Source organism: Pangasianodon hypophthalmus, chromosome 5, assembly GCF_027358585.1.
Source record: "Pangasianodon hypophthalmus isolate fPanHyp1 chromosome 5, fPanHyp1.pri, whole genome shotgun sequence".
Classification (NCBI taxonomy): domain Eukaryota; kingdom Metazoa; phylum Chordata; class Actinopteri; order Siluriformes; family Pangasiidae; genus Pangasianodon; species Pangasianodon hypophthalmus.
Genome location: NC_069714.1, coordinates 17177260 through 17198730, shown reverse-complemented (window position 1 = coordinate 17198730; position 21471 = coordinate 17177260). Strand labels below are relative to the sequence as shown.

At 37.4% G+C, this 21471-nt stretch overlaps 1 protein-coding gene across 5 annotated transcripts in view; it reads right to left on the bottom strand.

Moving 5' to 3' along the window:
• The window catches only part of kalrna (kalirin RhoGEF kinase a), a 156159-nt gene that overhangs the window by 7334 nt on the left and 127354 nt on the right, over window positions 1-21471 (bottom strand). For 4 of the 5 annotated variants that reach the window (XM_026909922.3, XM_034304479.2, XM_026909938.3 and 1 more), the window contains 19 exons: window positions 17072-17337; window positions 12760-12897; window positions 10905-11000; window positions 10420-10535; window positions 10271-10337; window positions 9865-9968; window positions 9536-9605; window positions 9352-9438; window positions 9162-9254; window positions 9008-9058; window positions 8413-8490; window positions 7500-7685; window positions 5867-6038; window positions 5456-5670; window positions 4483-4736; window positions 2980-3115; window positions 2527-2589; window positions 599-626; window positions 199-361 (listed from right to left, as the gene is read on the bottom strand). In XM_026909922.3, the coding sequence (XP_026765723.2) occupies window positions 199-361; window positions 599-626; window positions 2527-2589; window positions 2980-3115; window positions 4483-4736; window positions 5456-5670; window positions 5867-6038; window positions 7500-7685; window positions 8413-8490; window positions 9008-9058; window positions 9162-9254; window positions 9352-9438; window positions 9536-9605; window positions 9865-9968; window positions 10271-10337; window positions 10420-10535; window positions 10905-11000; window positions 12760-12897; window positions 17072-17337 (2383 nt within the window). The remainder of the gene's footprint in view (window positions 1-198; window positions 362-598; window positions 627-2526; window positions 2590-2979; window positions 3116-4482; window positions 4737-5455; window positions 5671-5866; window positions 6039-7499; window positions 7686-8412; window positions 8491-9007; window positions 9059-9161; window positions 9255-9351; window positions 9439-9535; window positions 9606-9864; window positions 9969-10270; window positions 10338-10419; window positions 10536-10904; window positions 11001-12759; window positions 12898-17071; window positions 17338-21471) is intronic. The other variant, XM_026909930.3, reaches the window with a different exon arrangement.

Sequence of the window (21471 nt, the reverse complement as noted above, 5' to 3'; positions counted from 1 at the left end):
GAATATATTGAGCACGTACTGTAAATAAAAGCTTTAGTTTTCCTGTTTTTTTTATTTTTCTCGTATGATGCTGGACTTACGACACACCCTGTATAATACAATACCTAGGGTGTGTAAGTCATTTATATTGTAAAATTACACAGGAATTGGGAGCTATTTGGATTTTCAGCCCAAATTCCTCTACTCTGCTGTATTTACCGGATGTTGATGGTGAAGCGGTTGTTGTTCACTACTAGACTCTGGTCTGGACCCTTTAGAGTGATGGTGGGTTTGGGGCGACCACAAACTTTACAACACAAGACCACAGTTTCCCCGAGAGCACATGTCACATCTGCCAGAGGGATCAGGAACTCAGGAGCAACTTCACAGCAAATACACAAGAAGAGAGACTACATTAATAAGTACACTCATTCTTAAAACTGAATATTTCAGTAATTAATGCTTTTTTTAAAAACACAAATTAATCAAATGCTTAGAGAAGCATAAAGAAACATATCAATCTTTTCTATGACATGACTATGCCTTCCAACAAGCAAAAACCTACTAATTTATAGTATATACATATATAGTCACAGACTACAAGCATACACAATCTTACCTTCTTGAATGAAATTGGGATTCAGTAACTGTGAAGCAGAAAAATGAATGTCAGGATGCAGCAATAATTAACCCTTGAAAATCTCCACAAAGTGCGAGCGAACAATCATACCACACAAACTGTGCAGGAAGAGAGAAATAAAAGCAGCAAAGCTCATCCCTAAACATTTACATACATCACACCATCGAGTTATAGTACTTGGACAGGTTTGTGTGTGTGGCAGCCCGGGTAAACCCTTTACAGGGCGAAATTGACATTTTCTACTATATATTGTAAAATATGTTTCTCGTCAAAACTGAAATACACTCACTGAACACTTTATTAGGAACACTGTACTAATACTGGATAGGGCCTCCCTTTGCTCTTAAAACAGTCTCAATTTTTTGTGGATTCCACAAGATTTTGGAAACATTCCTTAGAGATTCTGGTCCATGTTGACATGATTGCATCACACAATTCCTGCAGATTTTTCAGGTGCACTTTCATGCTGTGAATCTCCTGTTCTACAACATCCCAAAGATGTTCGATTGGATTCAGATCCAGTGGGTGGGAAGGCCACAGAAGAAAACTCATTGTCAGGTTCATGAAACCAGTTTAAGATGACTTTTGCTTTGTGACATGGTGCATTATCATGCTGGAAGTAGCCATTAGATGAGTAAATTGTGGCCAAGAAGGGATGCACATGGTCAGCAACAATACTGAAATCAGCTGTGGCATTCAAGCAATGATTGGTATTAACGGACCCAAAGTTTGCCAAGAAAACATTCCCCACACCATTACACCACCTCCAGCAGCCTGGACTGTTGACACAAGGCAGGTTGAGTCCATGGATTCATGCTGTTGGTGACAAATTCTGACCTTCCATCTGTGTGCCTCAGCAGAAACTGATATTCATCAGACCAGGCTATGTTTTTCCAGGCTTCAACTGTCCAGATTTGGTGAGCCTGTGCCCACTGCAGGACCAGCTTTTTGTTCTTGGCTGACAGAAGTGGAAGCCAATGTGGTCTTCAAGGTTGTTGTGCATTCTGAGATGCTTTTCTGCTCCCCACAGTTATACAGAGTGGTAGTCTGAGGTACTGTAGCCTTTCTGTCAACTCGAACCAGTCTGGCCATTCTCCGTTGACCTCTCTCATCAACAGGACGTTTCCAAACAAGCCCATCTGGCACCAACAATCATGCCACTGTCAAAATCACTGAGATCACATTTTTTCCCCATTCTGATGGTTGATGTGAAGATTTTCGAATCTGCTGGCCCGTATCAGCATGATTTCATGCATTGCACTGCTGCCACACAATTGTCTGATTAGATAATTGCATGAATGAGTGTACAGGTGTTCCTAATAAAGTGCTATGTTTCTCTTTTATATGTAGCTCAGTCACAATTAAAGTTATAGCATTTTAAAGCTGCTATCCGATTACAAATTGAATTGATTATGCTTACTGTTTAATGCCGTGTTAGATAAATTGGCTCCTTACTCAACAATGTCTTTGCATGAAGATGTCATTTCAGTGAAATATATAGATATAGATATATAGATCTATCTATCTATCTATCTATCTATACATACACACACACACACACACACACATATATATATATATAAAATTTTTATAGTTATAAGTATGTTATAGGCGAAAACCCCATTTTTTTTTTTTTTTTGGCAGAATTAATCCCCAGAGACATCTGAATGCTTTTATCAAAGCACCACACTATTCACTCAGGATACTACAAATACTATGATGGCAAATAATACCAATTATAAATGCACCGTGTGATTATTTTTTTCTCTTTGACAGTCATACTGTAATAAGTTGGATTTTTAGAATATGATTTTCCTCATAAATTTAGCATACAGTACATCTGCTCTTTATAAAACACAAACTAAATCTAGGGCAGCATGCATTAAAGTGCATGGTGATGGCTCTACCTCCATGCTAGTTTTGGGGTCTAGTTCATCCTCACATTCTGATTCCTCGGAGCTGTGAGACTCCTGTCGTTCAGACCGGAGAGAGAGAAAGCAGTGTTAGAAAGCTCAGAAGCAGCACTGTTTCTCACCGGATATATTGCCTACAATTTACTGGAATTGCAGAACCTCCCTTTCTCTGGAAATTAGAATGATCGTGAGTTTATCTGTTGTATCCAAAAACAAGACATGGTCATTTTGTTAAAAAAAGTACACGCAACACATGGTCACTTTGTTAAAAAAAGTACATGCAACACATAAATCCGAACATTTTTAGATCAACTCTATTTGAAAAGCTTTTGTGCAGTGACTAAAATCAAACCATTTACGTGCTACTGACTGCCATGCATGAATCCTTCAGAATTCAGGCAATTCTGCACCTGTGCCGATGCAGCACAAACACATCCTCTTACTCACTTTTACAGTGACCTTGCTGCTGAGAATGTCCTTAGGCTTACGTAGTCCATTCTCAAGCTTTGAGTCACCTTTTCCCCCTCCACTGTCCTTCTCAGCACGTTTGCGGGCACGGAGCGTGTTCCACGAAAGAGACTTCCTGTTATATTGAAACATGTCCCAGTCAAAGCTTAAGCTTATTTATAATGAGAAGATAGGGGAAAGGTAAAATATGAATGCTGAAATAACAAAGAGAAGGGAAAAAATGACTAGAATAAATGACAAGAGTATGTCACTCTTATTATGTAGTAACTTCCACGTTATCAATGCTAAATCAATATTAACAGTCAGCTGTCATTTTCTTACACCATGGTGGATACAAAGTTTGTGAAGAAGCAGCAGATTCCTCATTAGCCCATGCAAATAAAATTCAATCTGGCCAAGAAGTTCACCAGACAAAAGTGAGGCCAGATGCTGCATCACACACAAACATTAACTGTCAAGGACTAGTGTGGTTAGTACAAACACAAAATTAAGTAAACTACACACTACAGGATTAAATAATAAGGAACTAAAATGAATAAATTAAAATAAAAGTACATAAATTCTATTTTAACCTAAAATGTGGGAACTTATAGGGTTTCGATTTACTCAATATTTAAAGAAATTACTTTTGCACTTTAAGAGCAATATTGTGATTTTAATGTATACAATATTGTCAGCAGTATGAACTTAATACGATTAATGTTATTTACTCACTAGAAAAAGCAGAATCAACTGATTTCATCTTAGCTCATGCTCATGTCAAAATTTTATTTTACATATTTAAAATAATACATTTAAAACTATTCTTGAACTACAATGCTGAACATTGTGACTATCATCGTATTGCACCAACCTGACTTTTTTTTTAATGGTTTCTCTTAAATAGTGCAAAAGACTTTTTACAGGAATGTACTGAAAAGAGTAAACAACAAAAAGTATTTACAGTAAACAACCAACATATCTGATTAAGGACAAAAACAAATAAAATTGAACTTAACATTTCAAAAATAAGATTAAAACAACAGAATCTGTACAAAATTGCCATAGACAATAACAGAAATTTTCTCCATCAGGAGAAACTATTCAAAGTCCATCAGATGGCCTATTTTTAAAAAAAATCTTTTAAACATTTAACACACATGAAAAAAAAACAAAGAAACAACAAAAACGTGGTGTTAGAAACAGAAATAAGAGTCCAGACGTGTCAGTCTCCACACTGATGTAAGATTCCTTGAACATCTTCAGTCTAAACCAAAGAAAGGTCTGTGTAGTTCATTCAGTAAATCAGTTTTTACATGATCTCAAAAAAAAAAAAAAAAAAAAAAAAAAAATCAAGAAGAAACTTAAACATCTCTCCATGGAAAAAAGGTCCAACACATCCAGGTTAGTTCCAACAAAAAGGGAGGGGTTTTGAAACACAGGGAGTGGAGTCTTGGTTTAATCATCCAATCAGAGTTCCAGTTAGTGTTGATTGCCACTTACTTGATGCTGGAATGAGCAGCAGTGTCTATGATGGTTTTAGGGGGAGGGCCGAGGACATTGCCGGGCACCCAGCCCTCGGCAGCGGGGGATTGGCTGTTGGCAGGCCGGTACACCAGGAACATGTTCTGCTGATTGGTGGCCAGCACCTGTACCATCTCACCGTGTGTGACGCAGATCTCATTCTCCTTCAGTGCGCTGTAGTCCTGAGTCACCATCATGGAGGAGGACATGCCATTACAGCCAAGTCCGTCATGCTAGTGTGGGGGGAGAGAGGAAAGATAGCAGACAGACAGTGAGAGCAGAGAGAGAGAGAGAGAGAAATAGATAAAGATTAGAGAGAAAGAGAGAGAAAGCAGTAAGAGAGAGAAAGAGAGAGAAATCAAAGAGATAGTAAGCAGAGAGCAGAAAGAGATAAAGTGATATAGACAGAGAGAGAGAGGAGGCATAGAGAGCACAGAGATGGAGTATAGAGATAGAGGAGAAAGAGAGCAGAGAGTGTTAGCAAGAGAGAGAGAGAGAGAGAGCGAGAGAGAGAGAGAGACATACAATATGCATCATGAAATATCTTAATTTGTAATTATATTATGGCAGACCACAATATCGGAAATCATTATATTACATGGTATAATACAAATAACAAATAAATTAAACTAGGCTAGACAGCAGCACTTGTTTGGAGTAGATGCAGACTCTCAAATCTGTATTTGTTCTTATAAAAACATCAAACACTCCCTCAGACCTCCTGTGGAGCTGAAGCAAACTGGGCCAGTAAACAGGCTAATAATATCCTACTTATAAAGCAACTCTCAGTTCTGCTTGGGTCAGCCAAATTAACAGAACTGCTGATGGTTATGTAGCAGGAGCACTGATAACATTCCAAGTATATCTTAATGAGTAAGACTGTGTCACTAAATTCCATTCAGAATTTCATTCCAGAATGTGTGAGCAAATTTGTGAGGAAATCCGTATTCACCTTGGAGCTTTCATATCTGTCTGAATGTTTGAGGGGCTCGAAGCAGGCACTGCCGTTGGAGGTAGGTAGTTTCACAGGGGTGGAGTTGCGTCCTGAAAGGGCAGATTTTTCCGGGCTGATGGACACGGTGGAACTGGGTCTGCTGCTTCCTGAATTCCGCGTGAGCGAGTGAGAGCTGCCCTTCTCCTTCTGATACTCAATAGGAGACTGAAGAGCTGTGGACAGTAAATCAAACAGCATTCTAATGAGTGCCTAATGAAAGTAGAGAGATAAAATCAAATGATGCAAATAAAGCACGTGGTTTCCCATAAATGCCAGCAATGTGCCTGATTTTCCAGACCATTTCAAGTAAATGGACCTGTAATGTCAGGCATTTAAAACAAAGCAATGTATATGCAGGAGTATCCTCACCTGACAGGAAGTTGCTCTGGGCATCCAGCAGTTCAGTGATGTGCTGCACCCAGACCTGCTTAATGTCTGTGTTCGCTGCCTGTAGGGTGAACCTCTCAGAGGAGCCACGACATGACAGCACAAACTTACACGGGTCGTTATCCACATTTTCCTCCAGACCCAGATAGCTCACCTACCATACAGACAGACAGACACACAAACAGAGTAATACTATTGCATTAAGCAAATTAGTTTCCGTATTCACAACAACTCTTACCACTAAGAATTCTGCTAAGTTGCAATAAAAAATTTCTTCTTAAAATCTATTCCCAAAAAGGCTGAGAGGCAGCCTTTTTTTAAATTAAAGAACTGGAAGAATTCTTAAGCTAGGAGTAACGGCAGGGATGACCCTGTTGCTATGTAAGACAAAGGGTTATAAATAAATTTCATCAGTGTTTGGCTGATATGGACTGATACTGTCATAACAAAATAAAAAATGTACATAGCAGAGTCACCTATTTCATACAAGAACAAAAAAAGGCTTACTAATTCAAATTATTGTTCAGTTAACTGCGTATATTCTACATTTAGTACAATACAAATTAATTAAAAGATAACCATTAATTTTATTTACATTTAAGCAGACTATCAATTTGAAAACCTCGCTTATTAGCGGTCTGTACATCAGAGTAAGCACAGCTTTGTGGTTGGGAAAAATTTAAAGAAAGCTGAAAGAATTGGCAGACAATACACTATGTGCGGTGTGGAGAAGGCATTTAATGTATGATGAATAACTACTCAGGGATAAGTGATATATTCCCAGTTCATCAGTGCTACACACTGTACAATTTCAGCAGTCTTTTAACATTATTATGTGTCACACGTGAGATCCTGATAGACCTGTGTTTAAATGATACAGCTGTGATTAAAGAAAATGACTATGTTCTGCTAATATCATCATTCAGAGCAAACCGGGTTCATGCAGAAAATGGGGCCACATAAGCAGAAAGATTTGTCAAAGTGAGTTTGAGCTAATAAGGATATTTTGTACTCTCCATTAGCATGTTTTGTTTATGTTTTGCCATTGCCCTGCAGTATTTGCAGCTGTCGTGTGTGTTTTGCCTCATCCTGTTCCCTGGTGGCTGGTGGCTTTTAGCTTAGCATCGTAGCTGCGGTAATACACTGAGATTTCATTCAAAAATGTCTGACACAGCATTTTAAGACCGCTAATCTCAAATCATGACCTAAGGATTCTTTTATGATGTGCGATTTTCATCTGTGACAGCAATATCAGGCCAGTAATCGTACAGTGTAAACCCAGCTTAACTGCATTTTTTTCATGTGGTCATGCTGAGTGTGAGATTTTTGAGTGATGTTGATTTCTGACGGTTTTCAACAGCAGGAGCCACTTAAAACGGTGTGTGATTTGGGTTTAGTGAAAATGGAGTCCTCCGTTGCCATATGTTGCTGCTGAGTTTACTGCTGAAATGCTGTGTCAGTTACTTCCAGACTGAAAAAAAAAAAACTAGAGTGTACTAAAATGATTTAACAGTGTCTCCTGCTGGCAAGTTAGAAGCTTTATGGTTTAAAGTGTTTATCTGAATCACTGATGAAATAGTGTTAAGACACAACAGTGACATTCCTTGGCGATTACCTTGATGCTCTTTTTGAACTGATAACCAGGTGTTGAAGAGCCTTTACGCAGAAGCTCACTGAAGATGACGATCTGCTCGAAGAGGAAAACTCTGCGCTCTTTGCTGCGAGACAGAACACCCGAGTCCTGCTCTGTCACAAAGAACGTCTCCTGCTGTAGGAGTTTACCCTGACTCGTCAGCTTTCCCTGAAACACACAAGCACACACACACACACAATGTTAAAAATAGTGTGAATCATTTGATGTTGATTTGTTACTATTGCATTAGTGTACATAGATGTCCTATAAGAACACATGCTTCAGACTGAATGAATGCCGTTTGTGAGTGCGAGCGAATGTGCCAGTCTGTCAACACATAACTATTACACAGAAACTGTGTGTCAACACTGCTATATAAACAGGTCAACCTGTCTCACATGCTCTTTTTCATTCCCCCTGTGTGTCTGTCACTCTCTCTCTCTCTCTCTCTCTCTCTCCCCTTTCCTCTCACTCCATTATATAATGGACAAAACCATCTGTCAGAGGGTTAAAGGTCACTATGAGATAACCCATGCATAATTATGACAGCTATGGAGACAATGCTCTTATCATTGCTTTTTCCATAGCTGAAACGGTATATTTAAGAAATCACACAAACAGTGCTCTCACTAAAAAGCACTGCTTGTCATCTTTCACATTTCACAGCCGATAAATATGATACAGATGACACAGCAGATGAGCAATCTTTCCATAGAAGCTTTACACATACAGTAGAACGTGACCTTTGCTGCACATTACAAATAAACTGGTAAATTTGTACCACAACACACAGACAGAATGGAACTGAGAACAGCATGATAACAGTTTGTACAAAGCTTCTTTTACATGTCCTGTAGAAACTGGGCCTGTAGAATTTAGATGGTGATTTATGTACCTCAAAGCCTTGTAGTCTGCCAAGGTTCATCATGTCATTGCAGAGTTTAGGGACCTGGGACATCAGATCAACTGCTTTCTACAAAAAAGGATTGAAAAGCAGGTGAGTACTGGCAAAGCAAAAGGAACAAATAATTTCTGCTTGAATTCCATATTCAGGAAAGTAAAGAATAAAACAGACTGTGATGTTAATCAATGTAACAGATTCAAAGCATCCCATTACAGGTAATGATTTGAATGGCATGTCATGTGTTATTTTAAACAAATACTTGACACTTGACAGCTTGTCAAGTGACAGAGCAACCCACAAAGCACAAATATCAAAGCATTGACAGAAATATTTTTTTTAAATAGGAAGTGTTTTTTTAATCCATTTTTATTATGCTTGGATTATGTGGAGCATCCACCATACAAGCCCTTGTGAATTGTTACTATAGAAACAATAATATATTAGAACATGCTCATCCTGTAAATTGAATTAAAAGCCAGCATCTACAGAGATGCTGTTACAGAGAAGTAATAAAGCCCTCAGCTGATAAACCAATCAGATTCGCAAATTCCATGGCACAGTGGTATAAATAGCAATAACATCTCACCTCAATGTCCTGACAGTCCAACCCTGCCTTGCTACTGTATTTCAGGAAGTCCTAGAGTATATAAAGATATCGCATATAAGCCATGTTATCTGAATTAGTACTAAACTCTTGTAAAACAACGCCCCAAGCTTGTTCAATATCTCGTATCTTTTACCTTTAACAACAGTTGATATTTTGTAATTCGCTGAATTGGCTTGATGAGAAAATCACTGATGCCAAGTCTACAGTTCACTTCTTGCTGAACTGCCTGAAAGTGAAGAACAATAAGAAAACACTACATTTGGAATATGTTCTTTTAATAATTTGTCACAGCTAAAAGCAAACAAGAATGAAGTGCAGTTTACCTCAAAGTACGAGTCATATTCAGCCACGATGAATTCTGACTTGGGTTTGTTCTGGCAGTAAACAACATACATGTGCAACCTTCGCTCCTGTGTACAAATGCAAAGTCAGACTCACTTCCCCAGCCAACAGATTTAGAAAAAACACAATAAGATCATTACAAAGTGCTCTGTGAGCCTCACATACATGTTTGATAAAGAGCTCTGGTAGTTTTTCATGATCATCAAGACATTTTTCCAGTTCCCCCACAAAGAAGCTGTGAAAATAAACAGAATAAATGTCAATAATGAGTAGATTAGATTTAGGTTTATTTTCACATTACAGTTTACACAGAATTAAAATAGAGATCTAAGAGAACAAGGTATAAGGTATATTTATGCATAATAGAATACATTTATATAATAAATATTATATATATAAATATATATATATATATAAATATATAAAATGCAGTGAGCATGAAGAGATAAAACTGAACAAATGAGAAGCAGAGAACAAGAAGTAGACACACTCACTCTCTGTGCCAGTCATAGATTTGGTGAATATTTCCAAAGACAATTTTGTCCTTTCCTTTCATGTCCTCAGCGACTCCTTTCTCTTCTATCTTCTTCATGAAACCCTGTCAAGGAAATGGCCTATTACTCTTTTTTGCCATCAAAGCTAAACACGCATCATCATTAATTTTAAAGTACAATAGCTAATTATATGTCATGAATCAAATGTGGATGTTCCCAGTTATAAACAAAAACAAGTCAGAGCGAGCCACCTATTGGTATATATTTGGTAATGATCTATTACTAATTATAATCTTATCTTTCATTCATGCAAGAAAACAAAAATATTTCATTATATCCCATGATTTCAGGGTTGCTTATGTGACCACGTGGCCTGTTTTGATCTTAGTCTGTTACGTTTTCTCACCTCTACTACGATTCCTAAATCTTTGACATAATCCTTCTCTGTCTGTATCAGCTCATTCAGGACAAACCTAAAACATTGAGGAATTCACATTAGGCTGCATAAATCTTCACTTGGTACATTTAAAGAGTATAGAGAACAGCGTGACTCACATGCGGCCACGTAGTGCTTTGGCCTTCTGCTCTAGCTCGGGATTCCTCGGCTGGGCCGGGCTCTGCTCCACTGGGTTCACTGAGCTGAAACCAGTGTATGCGCCTCCATCAAGAGTCTACAACATCAGAACATACAAAACACCACAGGCTCAGCGCTTATACAAAAGACACCATTAACCACCTGGGAGCATGAAGACAGAAACAGCGGACTGGTGAAAACATTTCTGCTCTAATGTGATCATTAATCCTTATTGTAAAGCAATAAAGAAGAACCATGCTGAATGAATGCTTCAGTATTATAATTCTCAGCAAGCAATGCACAGTATGTATGTAAAACACACAGCACAAACACAAGGTAGTGAAAAAACACCAGAAAGAGAAACACAAAGGGAAAAAGAGAAAATGAAGCTAGAAGATGTTAATGAACATGAAGTGTCAGCTTTTTGTGCCTTACAGTCAAACGCCTACACAAACCATAGACTTACCATCTTAGTTTTGACCAGTTTTTCTATAGCACTGACTAGCTCTGCGGCACTCGGGACCTCGGTGGAACCCTGCCGCGAAGCGAGCAGTGCAGAGGACTGCGATTCACCAGCAAACAAGTAAAGGTGCATTAGTGAGGAAGCGGTAAGGGAGATAAAAGGAAAGAAGAGAGAGGGACATAAAGAGAAAAGATTGTTAGTAACCAAGTCCTGACCTCAGTATTATAAGGTTCTTTTCTGTTCTTCTGTTTTTTGTTTTGTTTTTGGGTAAAATTTTAGTATGGCAAGATGAAGGAGTTACACTTTTAGCTGTAGATGTTTTACATATGCTATCAGAGAGTAAAAAAAAGTAAGTGTATAAAATAGATACAGTACAGGTCTACTGTAATTACTGGTTTTATAATGTAAATGTTCTGGCAGGTTAGTGCAGCTAACATTATGACTAATGTCAGATAACATTAGCATTAAATATCACAGACATTAGCTGGCTACATGCAATGTGCTTCATAAACAGACTTTTCCAGTATAACTGGGGACTGAAAACCAGCTAGCAGACATGTAAGACGTGTTTAATATGGTTGCACAGAAACATGTATTGAATGTATTTTAAATTAATATTTTGTTAAATGTTTTACAATGAATGTTCAAGGTAAAATAACTTCAGATTATAGCAAGTGAAATATCTTGTATAAAAGTGTCTTGAACTTTCTCTGATCATACTGTGGCTCAAAATGTTTTTCTCTTCTACATTATAACTTTTTATTAGTCATTTAGTGAGATTACAAGATTGCTTAGTAAGAAACAGACAGATAGAACCTTATTGAAACCAACAGTTTGATCTTACAGAATAATAAGGTTCTATCTGTGTTTGGCCACTGTTCAAAAATTGAATCTCAGGAAATTTGATAATGTGAATTTAAAGAAATCTTCAAGTGTAGCTGTAAATGCACATTTCTGTACGCCAGCTGCAATGTCAAAGTTTTGATGTCCCATATCTCAAAATGGCTCTTCACCCAGACAGAAACTTATAATACTAAAGTCATGAAGTTCCACTCCCCAAGAGAACCTGAAAGAAGCACACTTAACAAGTAGGAGGAAAGAAAACATTGAGACCAGTTTGTGAATCTCACAAAAGTCACAATGCTATTGCACATTTTGATCCAGTGTGTCACTCACAATACATAAACAGTGGCAGATTAACACCGCACAATACCCGTATCAAGTGATACGTTTACACACAAACAGGCAGGTCACAGGAAAATTACTGTATGTTTCATGCGAAACCTTCTCAAACAGGGCAGACCACAAAGCAGAGGGAGTACTTATGTTTCACAACTTGGTGAAGTAATATTTTAACCTGAATGGGCACAAACTTTGTAGACTGTCCTGGTGCTTAAGGGAGTGTAAGCTAGGGAGTGACCTTAAAGCATTTCAACATTTCAACACTACAGAAGAAAACATTGTGTTTGTGTGCATGTGTGTGTCTGCTCATATTCAAATCACAAATAAAGTGCTACATTTCCACAGGAAAAGACTGAAGCTGGCAGTGTGTGTTTCATTAATGAGATAAATGTCAGTCAGAAGTCATTCTACTGTGTGTGCATGTGTGTAAGGGCTGTAGGTATAAGTGAGATCTCTTTATGAACTAATACTGAGTGACATTTATGAATTAATAAATAAAGTACTGTCTGAGCTTATGAATTCCTGTCATCTATGACCTATCAGTGCCGAATGCTACTCATCAGCAATGATCCACTCCCTAACTTAAAACCTCAGCTTCCATACCAGCACTCTTGTCTAATAAGAGTGTAAACCCAGACCACAGACCACAGATGTGTGTGTGTGTGTGTATGTGTACCTTCTCCTCCTGAGTGGAGGGGTCTTTGATGATCTCCATGGGTGGAGGGAGTGGAGTATGAGAGTCATCCTCCGGTTCCTCCTCTCCTCCGCTCTGCATTCCTGATGACTTGGAGAGTGTTCCATCTTTCCTAATCCTCTGCAAGACAGGAATGTGAACCACAGGAAATATGTTAAAACAGCACTGATTAAGACAAGACAAATAGCTCCAAACCGGCTTCTTTTACTACGTGAACCTTCCCTGCCTCACATGGGTTTGGCTGCTTGCAAGGTTGTCACTGTAAATAAGAGTGTGTTCTTAATGACCCACAATCAGATGTTGAGGAATTCAGTTTCACAGCTGACATTATACATTGTCCAAATGTTTGTTCTTTTCTAAATTCAGTTTTTGCAACCCTATAATTTACATATTTGGTATGTACTGTGACAGACAGTGTGACCGCAGACACCATGTCACATTCCCTAGATTGTGTTGCTGATTTTACTTGTTAGATTCAGTTCAACTTTATTCTCATTGTCAGAGTACGAGTACAGAGACAACGAAATGCAGTTAGCATCCAACCAGTAGTGCAAATAGCAAATAGGTTAAAATGAGGTAACAAGGTTATGGTGCAATGAGTTAACAGTGTATGGTAAAGGTAAACAATATGATGCATACCAGTAATGCAGATGGCAATTAAGTTAAAGGGAATAAATAAGAAAGTCAAATTCAGTGATGGTGCAGTTAGTTGAGGTAAACAGTATACAGGTAGTGGTAAGCAGCATGATGCATGCAATATGATGCAGTGGATACATACAGCGGATAAAAATGCAGATGTGCAAATAGCAATAATGGGCAAATAACAGTCTGACTGTTATCTGCTATTAATATATAATAGTAATAATGACAGATAATGCAGAAAAGTGCAAGTACTTGCAAATAATTGCAGATATCATTAGTGTCTAATGTTAATGTTTAATTATTAGGTGGAGGCTGGCAGTTAATGTTTAGAAGCTGAGTTCAGCATTAGTACCGCTGAAGGGAAAAAGCTGTTCATGAGTCTTTTTGTGTGACAATCAGACTTCTGTAGCGTTTTCCTGAAGGGAGACACACAAACAGTCCATGGTGGGAATGGGAGGTGTCCTTGATAATACCTCTCGCTCTCCGCAAGCAACTGTTTTGATAAATGTCTGAAATGTTGGGCAACTGTGTTTCAGTGATGTGCTGGTCAGTTTTCACCACCCGTTGTAGTGCCTTCTGGTCACACACTTGTACCATACTGTGATGCAGTTTGTTTTTCCCTTCCGTATTAATTCTTTTCTTTCATTAAGGAAGTTTTGTAGCTGCATAGCTTGGTATGGGAAAAAGAGAAAATTGTATAAACTGTATAAACTGCAGAGCCAAAAAAAAAAACTGTTTACGAATGCTACATTTCTAAAAGATTTCTAAAATGTCTTTGAATAATAATAATAATCTTCGTAATCTTGGCTATTTTTGTTATAGCATTTTTTAAAAATGAAAACACGTGTGTAGAGTTTCATGGTCTCCACATCAGATTATTTGCTGTTAACAAATGTTTTAAGGCAATTATTTTGGACTTTTACAGAATCAAGTGCAACAGCACCACCATTGGTCATAAGAACAAGACACAGAATGGTATGACGAAGCAACACTGCGGCTGATTTCTTTCTAGCCCAGACTGTAGATTCATGTGGACTATCAGAGACAGGCATGACAGGTGATTACACAGAGTGAAACACCCCCAGGTTTGCGCTCCAGTTCGGGTGATATATCGCCGACACATCTGTAACATGTCATCAGCAGTGATGGAGCAGTGGTATAATATGAAATGAGGTGGATTTATGTCATTATCCATTTTTTCTCCAAAATTCCTTTGGAGTAGTTAGAGTGAGTAGAGAGGCTGATTGTCTAATCAGTTTTTTTTGGCTTGATTGAAAGGGTTACAAAGTTTATCATGTTTGATATTCAGAGAAAACAAAACATTATCCCAGTAGGAGCTTGTGGAAATTACAAATGCAGTTGCTTTTCTGTTTTTAAGTTAGGGATGAGCAATATGACAAAAATATCATATCAAAAAGCATTTCTTCAATACAAAATACGTATCATAATATACAACTGCCAACAATACAGTAGTGTTGCATTAAAAAAGTATTTATTATTTATGTCTACAAAAATAAATGCATTTAATTTTTTATATTTTAAAAAATCATTTTATTCATAAAAAATTATTATATATATTATTAATATTTAATAATTTAATTTATCACTGAAAAGGAGTGGAAAAATCATTTTACAACTTTAAAGATTATATACAAAATAACATCAAATCATCTTATTCCAGTTTTGTAATTAAATTAAAAATATTTTTTTTAAAAATGTAAATATAATGCATTGCTCAACCCTAATAGTTTCATTGTCAAGCTATATAGATTAAATTTTAGTGCCTCCCGTTTACCATCATAACCAGCCCTCACTGCGGTTTGACTGTGAAACATGTGATGGAATTTGGTCCTGTTCAAAGAACAATCATGCCTTGGCAAATTTAACAAACAAACAAACCTTGCCTTAAGCTTTCTTTTATTTTTTTTATTTATTTTATTTTTTTTTTTGTGGTCAGCATATGAGTATGGCATGCTTTGCTGCTCCTGGCAGTCTCTTGTATTGGTTTCAGTTTGTGTTGTTAGTATTGTGATTTGGTTGTGGTTATTCCTATTTTTAGTACTTGTTCTGTGAATATTTAGTCATTTTTTTTTTGTTAAACCTCATGGTACCACACATGTGACCTCTTGTTCATGTTAGACTGGGTTTTTGGAACAGCTCTCTATGCACTAGCTCTAAATTATAATTTCTAAATTCCATTAAAATTCCACAATGTGCACTGCTTCACTGATTCTGCTCTTACACACTCAGTATGGGGAGGCAGGTCAGGGTTAATGTGGATCATTGTGTTGGGGTCCACAGCTCCTGCCCTGCCTACAGAGACTCTTTGTGCACATCACACAGGCATATGCCCCCCTCCAATCATCTGGACCAGTGCTACTGCTGCTCCAGCCATACCAGGCTCTTAATAACACACTCACACAAGACAGAGAACAAGGGGGGCAGTTTTCTGTCTGAAAGTCTGATTGCATAAAAAATAACTGACATGGTGAATGAAAGCTGCATTTCCAAAATGTTCTGATGTTAAACCGGGTATCACCAATGCCATATTCTCCTCTTCAATACTATGTGATATATCACATATTAAGGGTAACAAAAATTAGATATAGATATACTGTAAACAAAATAATTCCTTCATGGATACCAGGACTGCACGATAAAATTTTAACTGCTATTAAGGTTTACCTTTATAACACTGATTACAGAAATTTACAAAAATGATTGCCTTAAAAAACCACAAGATACACTATACACTGTGTCTTTGTATGCTGTAGCATTACAATTTCCCTTCACTGGAACTAAGGAGCCCATGTTCCAACATGACAATGTTCTTGTGCACAAATACAGACATTGAAGTGGAAGAACTCGAATGTCCTGCACAGAGCCCTGACTTCAACCCCACTGAACACCTTTGGGATGAACTGGAAAGATGACTACACCCCAGGCCTCCTCACCCGACATCAGTGCTTGATCTCACTAATGCTCTTGTAGCGGAATGAGCACAAATTCCCACAGAATCTAGCACATAATCTAGTGGAAAGCCTTCCCAGAAGAGTGGAGGTTATTATAACAGCAAAGGGGGACTAAATCTGGAATGGGGTATGATTTACAAACAGGTGTTTACAAACTTTTGGCTGTATATTGTATGCTTTTGTGGGCATATTGATAGAAAAATGCTTTGGCCAAATTAAGGAAAGCTCATCTTTAATTAGCAATTTCATTTAAAATGTTTTTTGACCAATAACAGGTTGAAATAAAGCCATTCTGAAGCTAGTTGTTCTGAATAGCAACTTATTGTTGTTATAAATATTATTATAGTCAGATAAGCTTCAGGTGTTGTGGGCCCTTAAATTTAATTAAACTACCTACTTGATACAGTAAAACAATAGGTCAGAATTTTTTTAAATTTGCTCAAACCATATTAGCCCACCACCTCCCAATTTAAATTGAGCTCCAATGACATAATACATCAATGTACTGTACATGTATGAATGATATCTTTGTTATTTTATTTTCCCCCTCCTCCCTGTATTTGTACCACAGTGGTGCTTAATGTGCACAACTGCACATGTTAATTATATCTACTTGTATATAAATATAAATATAGAGATATGAGGGACCCTAATGTGATTGATGGCAGCAGCATAATTACCTCCTCCAGACTGTCGTCCTGCATTTCGGGCGGTCCCAGGTCGATGCTCTTGCGGCCATCTCTCTTCTGCTTCTGCTTGCTGGGCAGCTTTTTGATGTTGCTGCCGTGGCTGAGGCGGCGCACGGGGCTTGTGAGCCACTTCTTCAGGGTGTTTCCAGAGCGTTTGGGTCCTGGGGAATTGCTATGGAGGGAAGCGAGTGAAGCCTGGGGCTGCAGCGCCGCCACTGAGTCTGTCTTTCCATCCGGACCACTGACTGTGTAGTTCTCTGCAAAACAAGAGCATGAAAATAAAAAATCACAAGCCCGCACATGACAACATATCACAAGCCATGTAACAAGATGCAAGCCAGAGAGATAAAGCTTAATATTTAAGGCGTTAAATTCATATTTACTGATATATGAAATTATGAAAATTTATCGAACATTTTTGCCTGCAGTGGGATGCAACTCATGATATTACAACAAGGCAACAACTCTGTATTGTTGAAGTGTACAAGAAAAGGCTGAGTATATGAAGAAAAATTCATACATGTTTGTGATCATGCCTAACTGTTATTCTGAAATTAAAACACAGTCTTTGAACACAGAAATGTATAAAAATTGATTTTCAATGTGTCACACTAATTTGTTATTTATGGTTTTCTAAGGTGCGAACATGTAAACATCATTCTAGTAAGCCAGGCGCTATGTACACACTGATGTAACATTACTGTAACTCTGCACACCCACACTGCACTTCATTCCATGCAGTCAAATGAGGCAACAAGTGCAAACCACACAGTGCCAAGTCCGAGTCAATATGTGTATTGACTACACTAATTCTTCTGTCTGCAACAGTAATGCACTGTAATTGATCTATGCTACACTGTGTAGGATTTCACCACAATACCCAGCACCATGCATATTGCAATAGTCTTCAAATTTGATCCATATGGAAGCTAATCACTTTTCATGTACAATATGAGGTTTTTTTGTTTGTTGGTTTGTTTGTTTTTTAGCTGTTTTAGCTTCCCGTGTTGTCCTCTTTCTATTCATTATATGTAATACAGAATATAGAACACAAGTTATGTGTAATATAGAATTACTGCAACAGAACAGCAGAAAAAAATCTCTAATAACAAACATTCTTAGCTTAGCTGGATGACCTGGTGTGCTGCACATAAGAATAAACAACTAGAAGTGAATTTTCAGATTATAAAATTATTAAAGTAAAATTACATTTACATCAAATCTGATAACATCATTTTCAGTCATTGTTGCTTTTATATATTGTATGATAAAACATTTTTGACCTTGGATACATCTAAAACAGCCTTGAACTGAACCTGTAACCAAAACTAATGTTTTTAATCATATAAATTGAAAAATGAAAAAAAGGCTACTTTTGCTATAATGAAGCTGTGGAATAGTAATAAATAAACACTCAATAGAGTACACACATGACCGTAGTGTTAATGACTATTGTTTGTCTGTAAATACCAGCATATATTCTCAGAAGCTCCAGCATTCAGCTTCACATATATAATCTGCCTGATCTTTTAGCCAGGAGAATCAGCTGTTCCTGAGCTGTTTGAATTGCACCGTAGTGTACTCATGAGGGAAGAGATTGGCTGGGCCTGAACTGTCTGTACTACTGTGACCAAACTGTATGCACTTTAATGGCTCATGTATAATGTGTATGCTTTTACTGAGAACAGAACAAGAGTCTAAAAACACACGTATCCTATATCTGCAGCACTAGTCATAAGTTTGTTTCTGCACATTTTAGTATAAAACTGAACACACTGAGACTGCGTGTGTCAGATTTCATTGTTTTATTCGATGTAACATTTATTCCATTGCGATGCACTGCACCCATTAAATGTAAGAAAGAGTGAAAAGTGTGACAATATGCCCCGCTCTCCCCTAATAACACATGCTGAATTACACATTAACCTAAATCTATTAAAAAAATGAAAAAAAATCTATCTGATCTTTTAGATTCTTCTCAAGTAGTTTTAATGAAAGCTAATGTCCAAGAGCACCCATCTGAGCTGTTTTTCTAACAGTTTAAAGAAGTTAAAGAAGTTTAAAGAGTACTTGTATGATTTTACAGTTTTAATCAAAATCCATATATTAGAGAAGAAGACAAAAACTTTTTCTTTTGAAAATAAATCGGTATATAGGCGTTGACTTTAAATTTAAAGGACAATATTTCTGAAATGGTATTCTATATGTGTGTTACGTTGATAAATGAATCAGGCCTACAGCAGTACATACTGTACAGTCTCTTCATTGTGGCAGAAAATATATCTGTAGCTTCACAGAAAGGCTCTCTCCTCCATTCTCCTACAAGTAACCCAGCCGAGCTCCGAGACGTACTTCAACGTACTTTAGTTTTAATTATAGCCAAGGGCTATAGTGAAATGAGAGGCCCTCATGGTCAAACAAGCGAACATGGAATCCATGTTGACACACAGACATGCTGACGATAGCATATGTTCTTCAAAGTGTAGTAGATGGAAGATTGATTCTAATAAGTAGCCGTTGTGCTTCACTGTATAAACAAACAAACGCTCACTCACACAAGTGGTTTCGGCTAACAATTTATTAAAATTACACAACAGCAACCCCCAACTCATTACAAATGCCTAAGCTAAGGACTGTGAAAGAATGATTTAAATGTATCTAAAAATAGATTAAATGTACTGCAACACTGCTAAAACACTGGTCTGAGCTTAAACAACATTATACCACAGTGCTGTTGAATTCTCTAATCTGATTGGTCGGAAGGTGTTGATTCATTTTCTGTAACAACAGATTTGTCAATAGCGCCAGCTGTAATTCAAATCACAGGTTTATATTATTGAGCTTTTTCTAATATCGTTATCGTTTCTATAGTAACTACTTACACAGGGACTTCTAATCTTTGACATGATGAAGTTCTGTAAGGAGGCATTTATTTTATATTTATGGAAAGAGTCTCCAGTGTCAGCACTTTGTAACAGTCAGTAGGTTTTTGACACAAGAAGATTTTGTACATTCTGGTTTCTCTGTAGCATGTGTTTTTTTCCTGCGTGTCTTATTAACTTCAGGACAGAGAAAAAAAGAGGCTGGTAAGGAAACGACTGTTCATTGCATAAGTGATAACAGGAACTAATGTATTTTGTTGATGTTCCACAACTTTATATGTAACTACAAACTGATAAAAAGTAAAGAACAACAGGTTGTTCTTTAATTAACAATAAAATACAATCACTAAGAATAAAACACTTTGGGACACGCTGTTATAGGAAAATAATCAACTTTGGAGTAGGAATACATCACACCACCTCACTGTGGATTTTTCCCCCAATAACAGCACTCCCTGTCATAATTTATTCCTTACATATCAACTGTAGAAAGTTATGAAAATTCACCCTTAAACAAGAATGAAGGTGTTTTATAGTATTTATACCTATTATGATGACAATGCATGGCTCCTCTAATTAAACTTAACAGAACAAACTGTGAAGTTCGAGTATGTTGGTGAAGAATCAGGTTTGAGTAAGGAATTCCTTTCAGTCAGTACAAGAAGGCTTTCAGTTTCTATAGTGATGAAAACAGATCTCCAAAATATCTGGACGAGTTGAACACAGACACAGAGTACAGCCTCTTGTCATAAGCTCCACTGTATAGTTACCAATCCAACAAGAACCATGTACAGAGCTTTCAATAAAGACACAAGGTCATCATTTCCAGCTGGAAGTGCACGTGTTCACCACTCTACACAAGTGCGCCATTTATGATTGTGCAATATCTCCTTCAAAGAAGGTACTGTGCAATAATAATACTGCACATGTTCTGCTTAAGTAACATCTAGTAACAGTGTAATAAACCAGAAGAAAAATAAACTATAACAAATAATACCTACAGGTAAAAAGGTTTATTGGAATTTTAAAAACACTACACCCATATATTATTATAATATTCTTTGCTTTAAATGCATACCCGAGTATGAAGCTACCATGTAAATCAGAACTGATAAAAGACTTCACTTGTCTCATTTTCTCTACGGTCATATTAAAGTGACTCCAGCGTCTTTTTTCTTTCCTCTTATCCACACTCACAGCACTAGAGCTCAGAGTTCTCCTGTTAACACCTGCACATTTCAGCTACTAGATAGCAAAGTGGTAAAAATACCATGGATAGTTTTTGCATAGCAGCACTTGTTACACAGCAACCCCTCGTGAGAAGCTCTCTGAGAAGTGTAGAGACCATGAATCTGAACCAGCAAAGTTTATCTTAAATCTTCTAAGGCAGGGCCTCAAGGTTTGTGACAGGCAGCACAGGCCTCCGTGAATTGGCACTGAATGATTCCATGTCAAGGACAGTCCATATAAAAAGATACATTTAGCCACATATCCTCAAATGCATTGTCA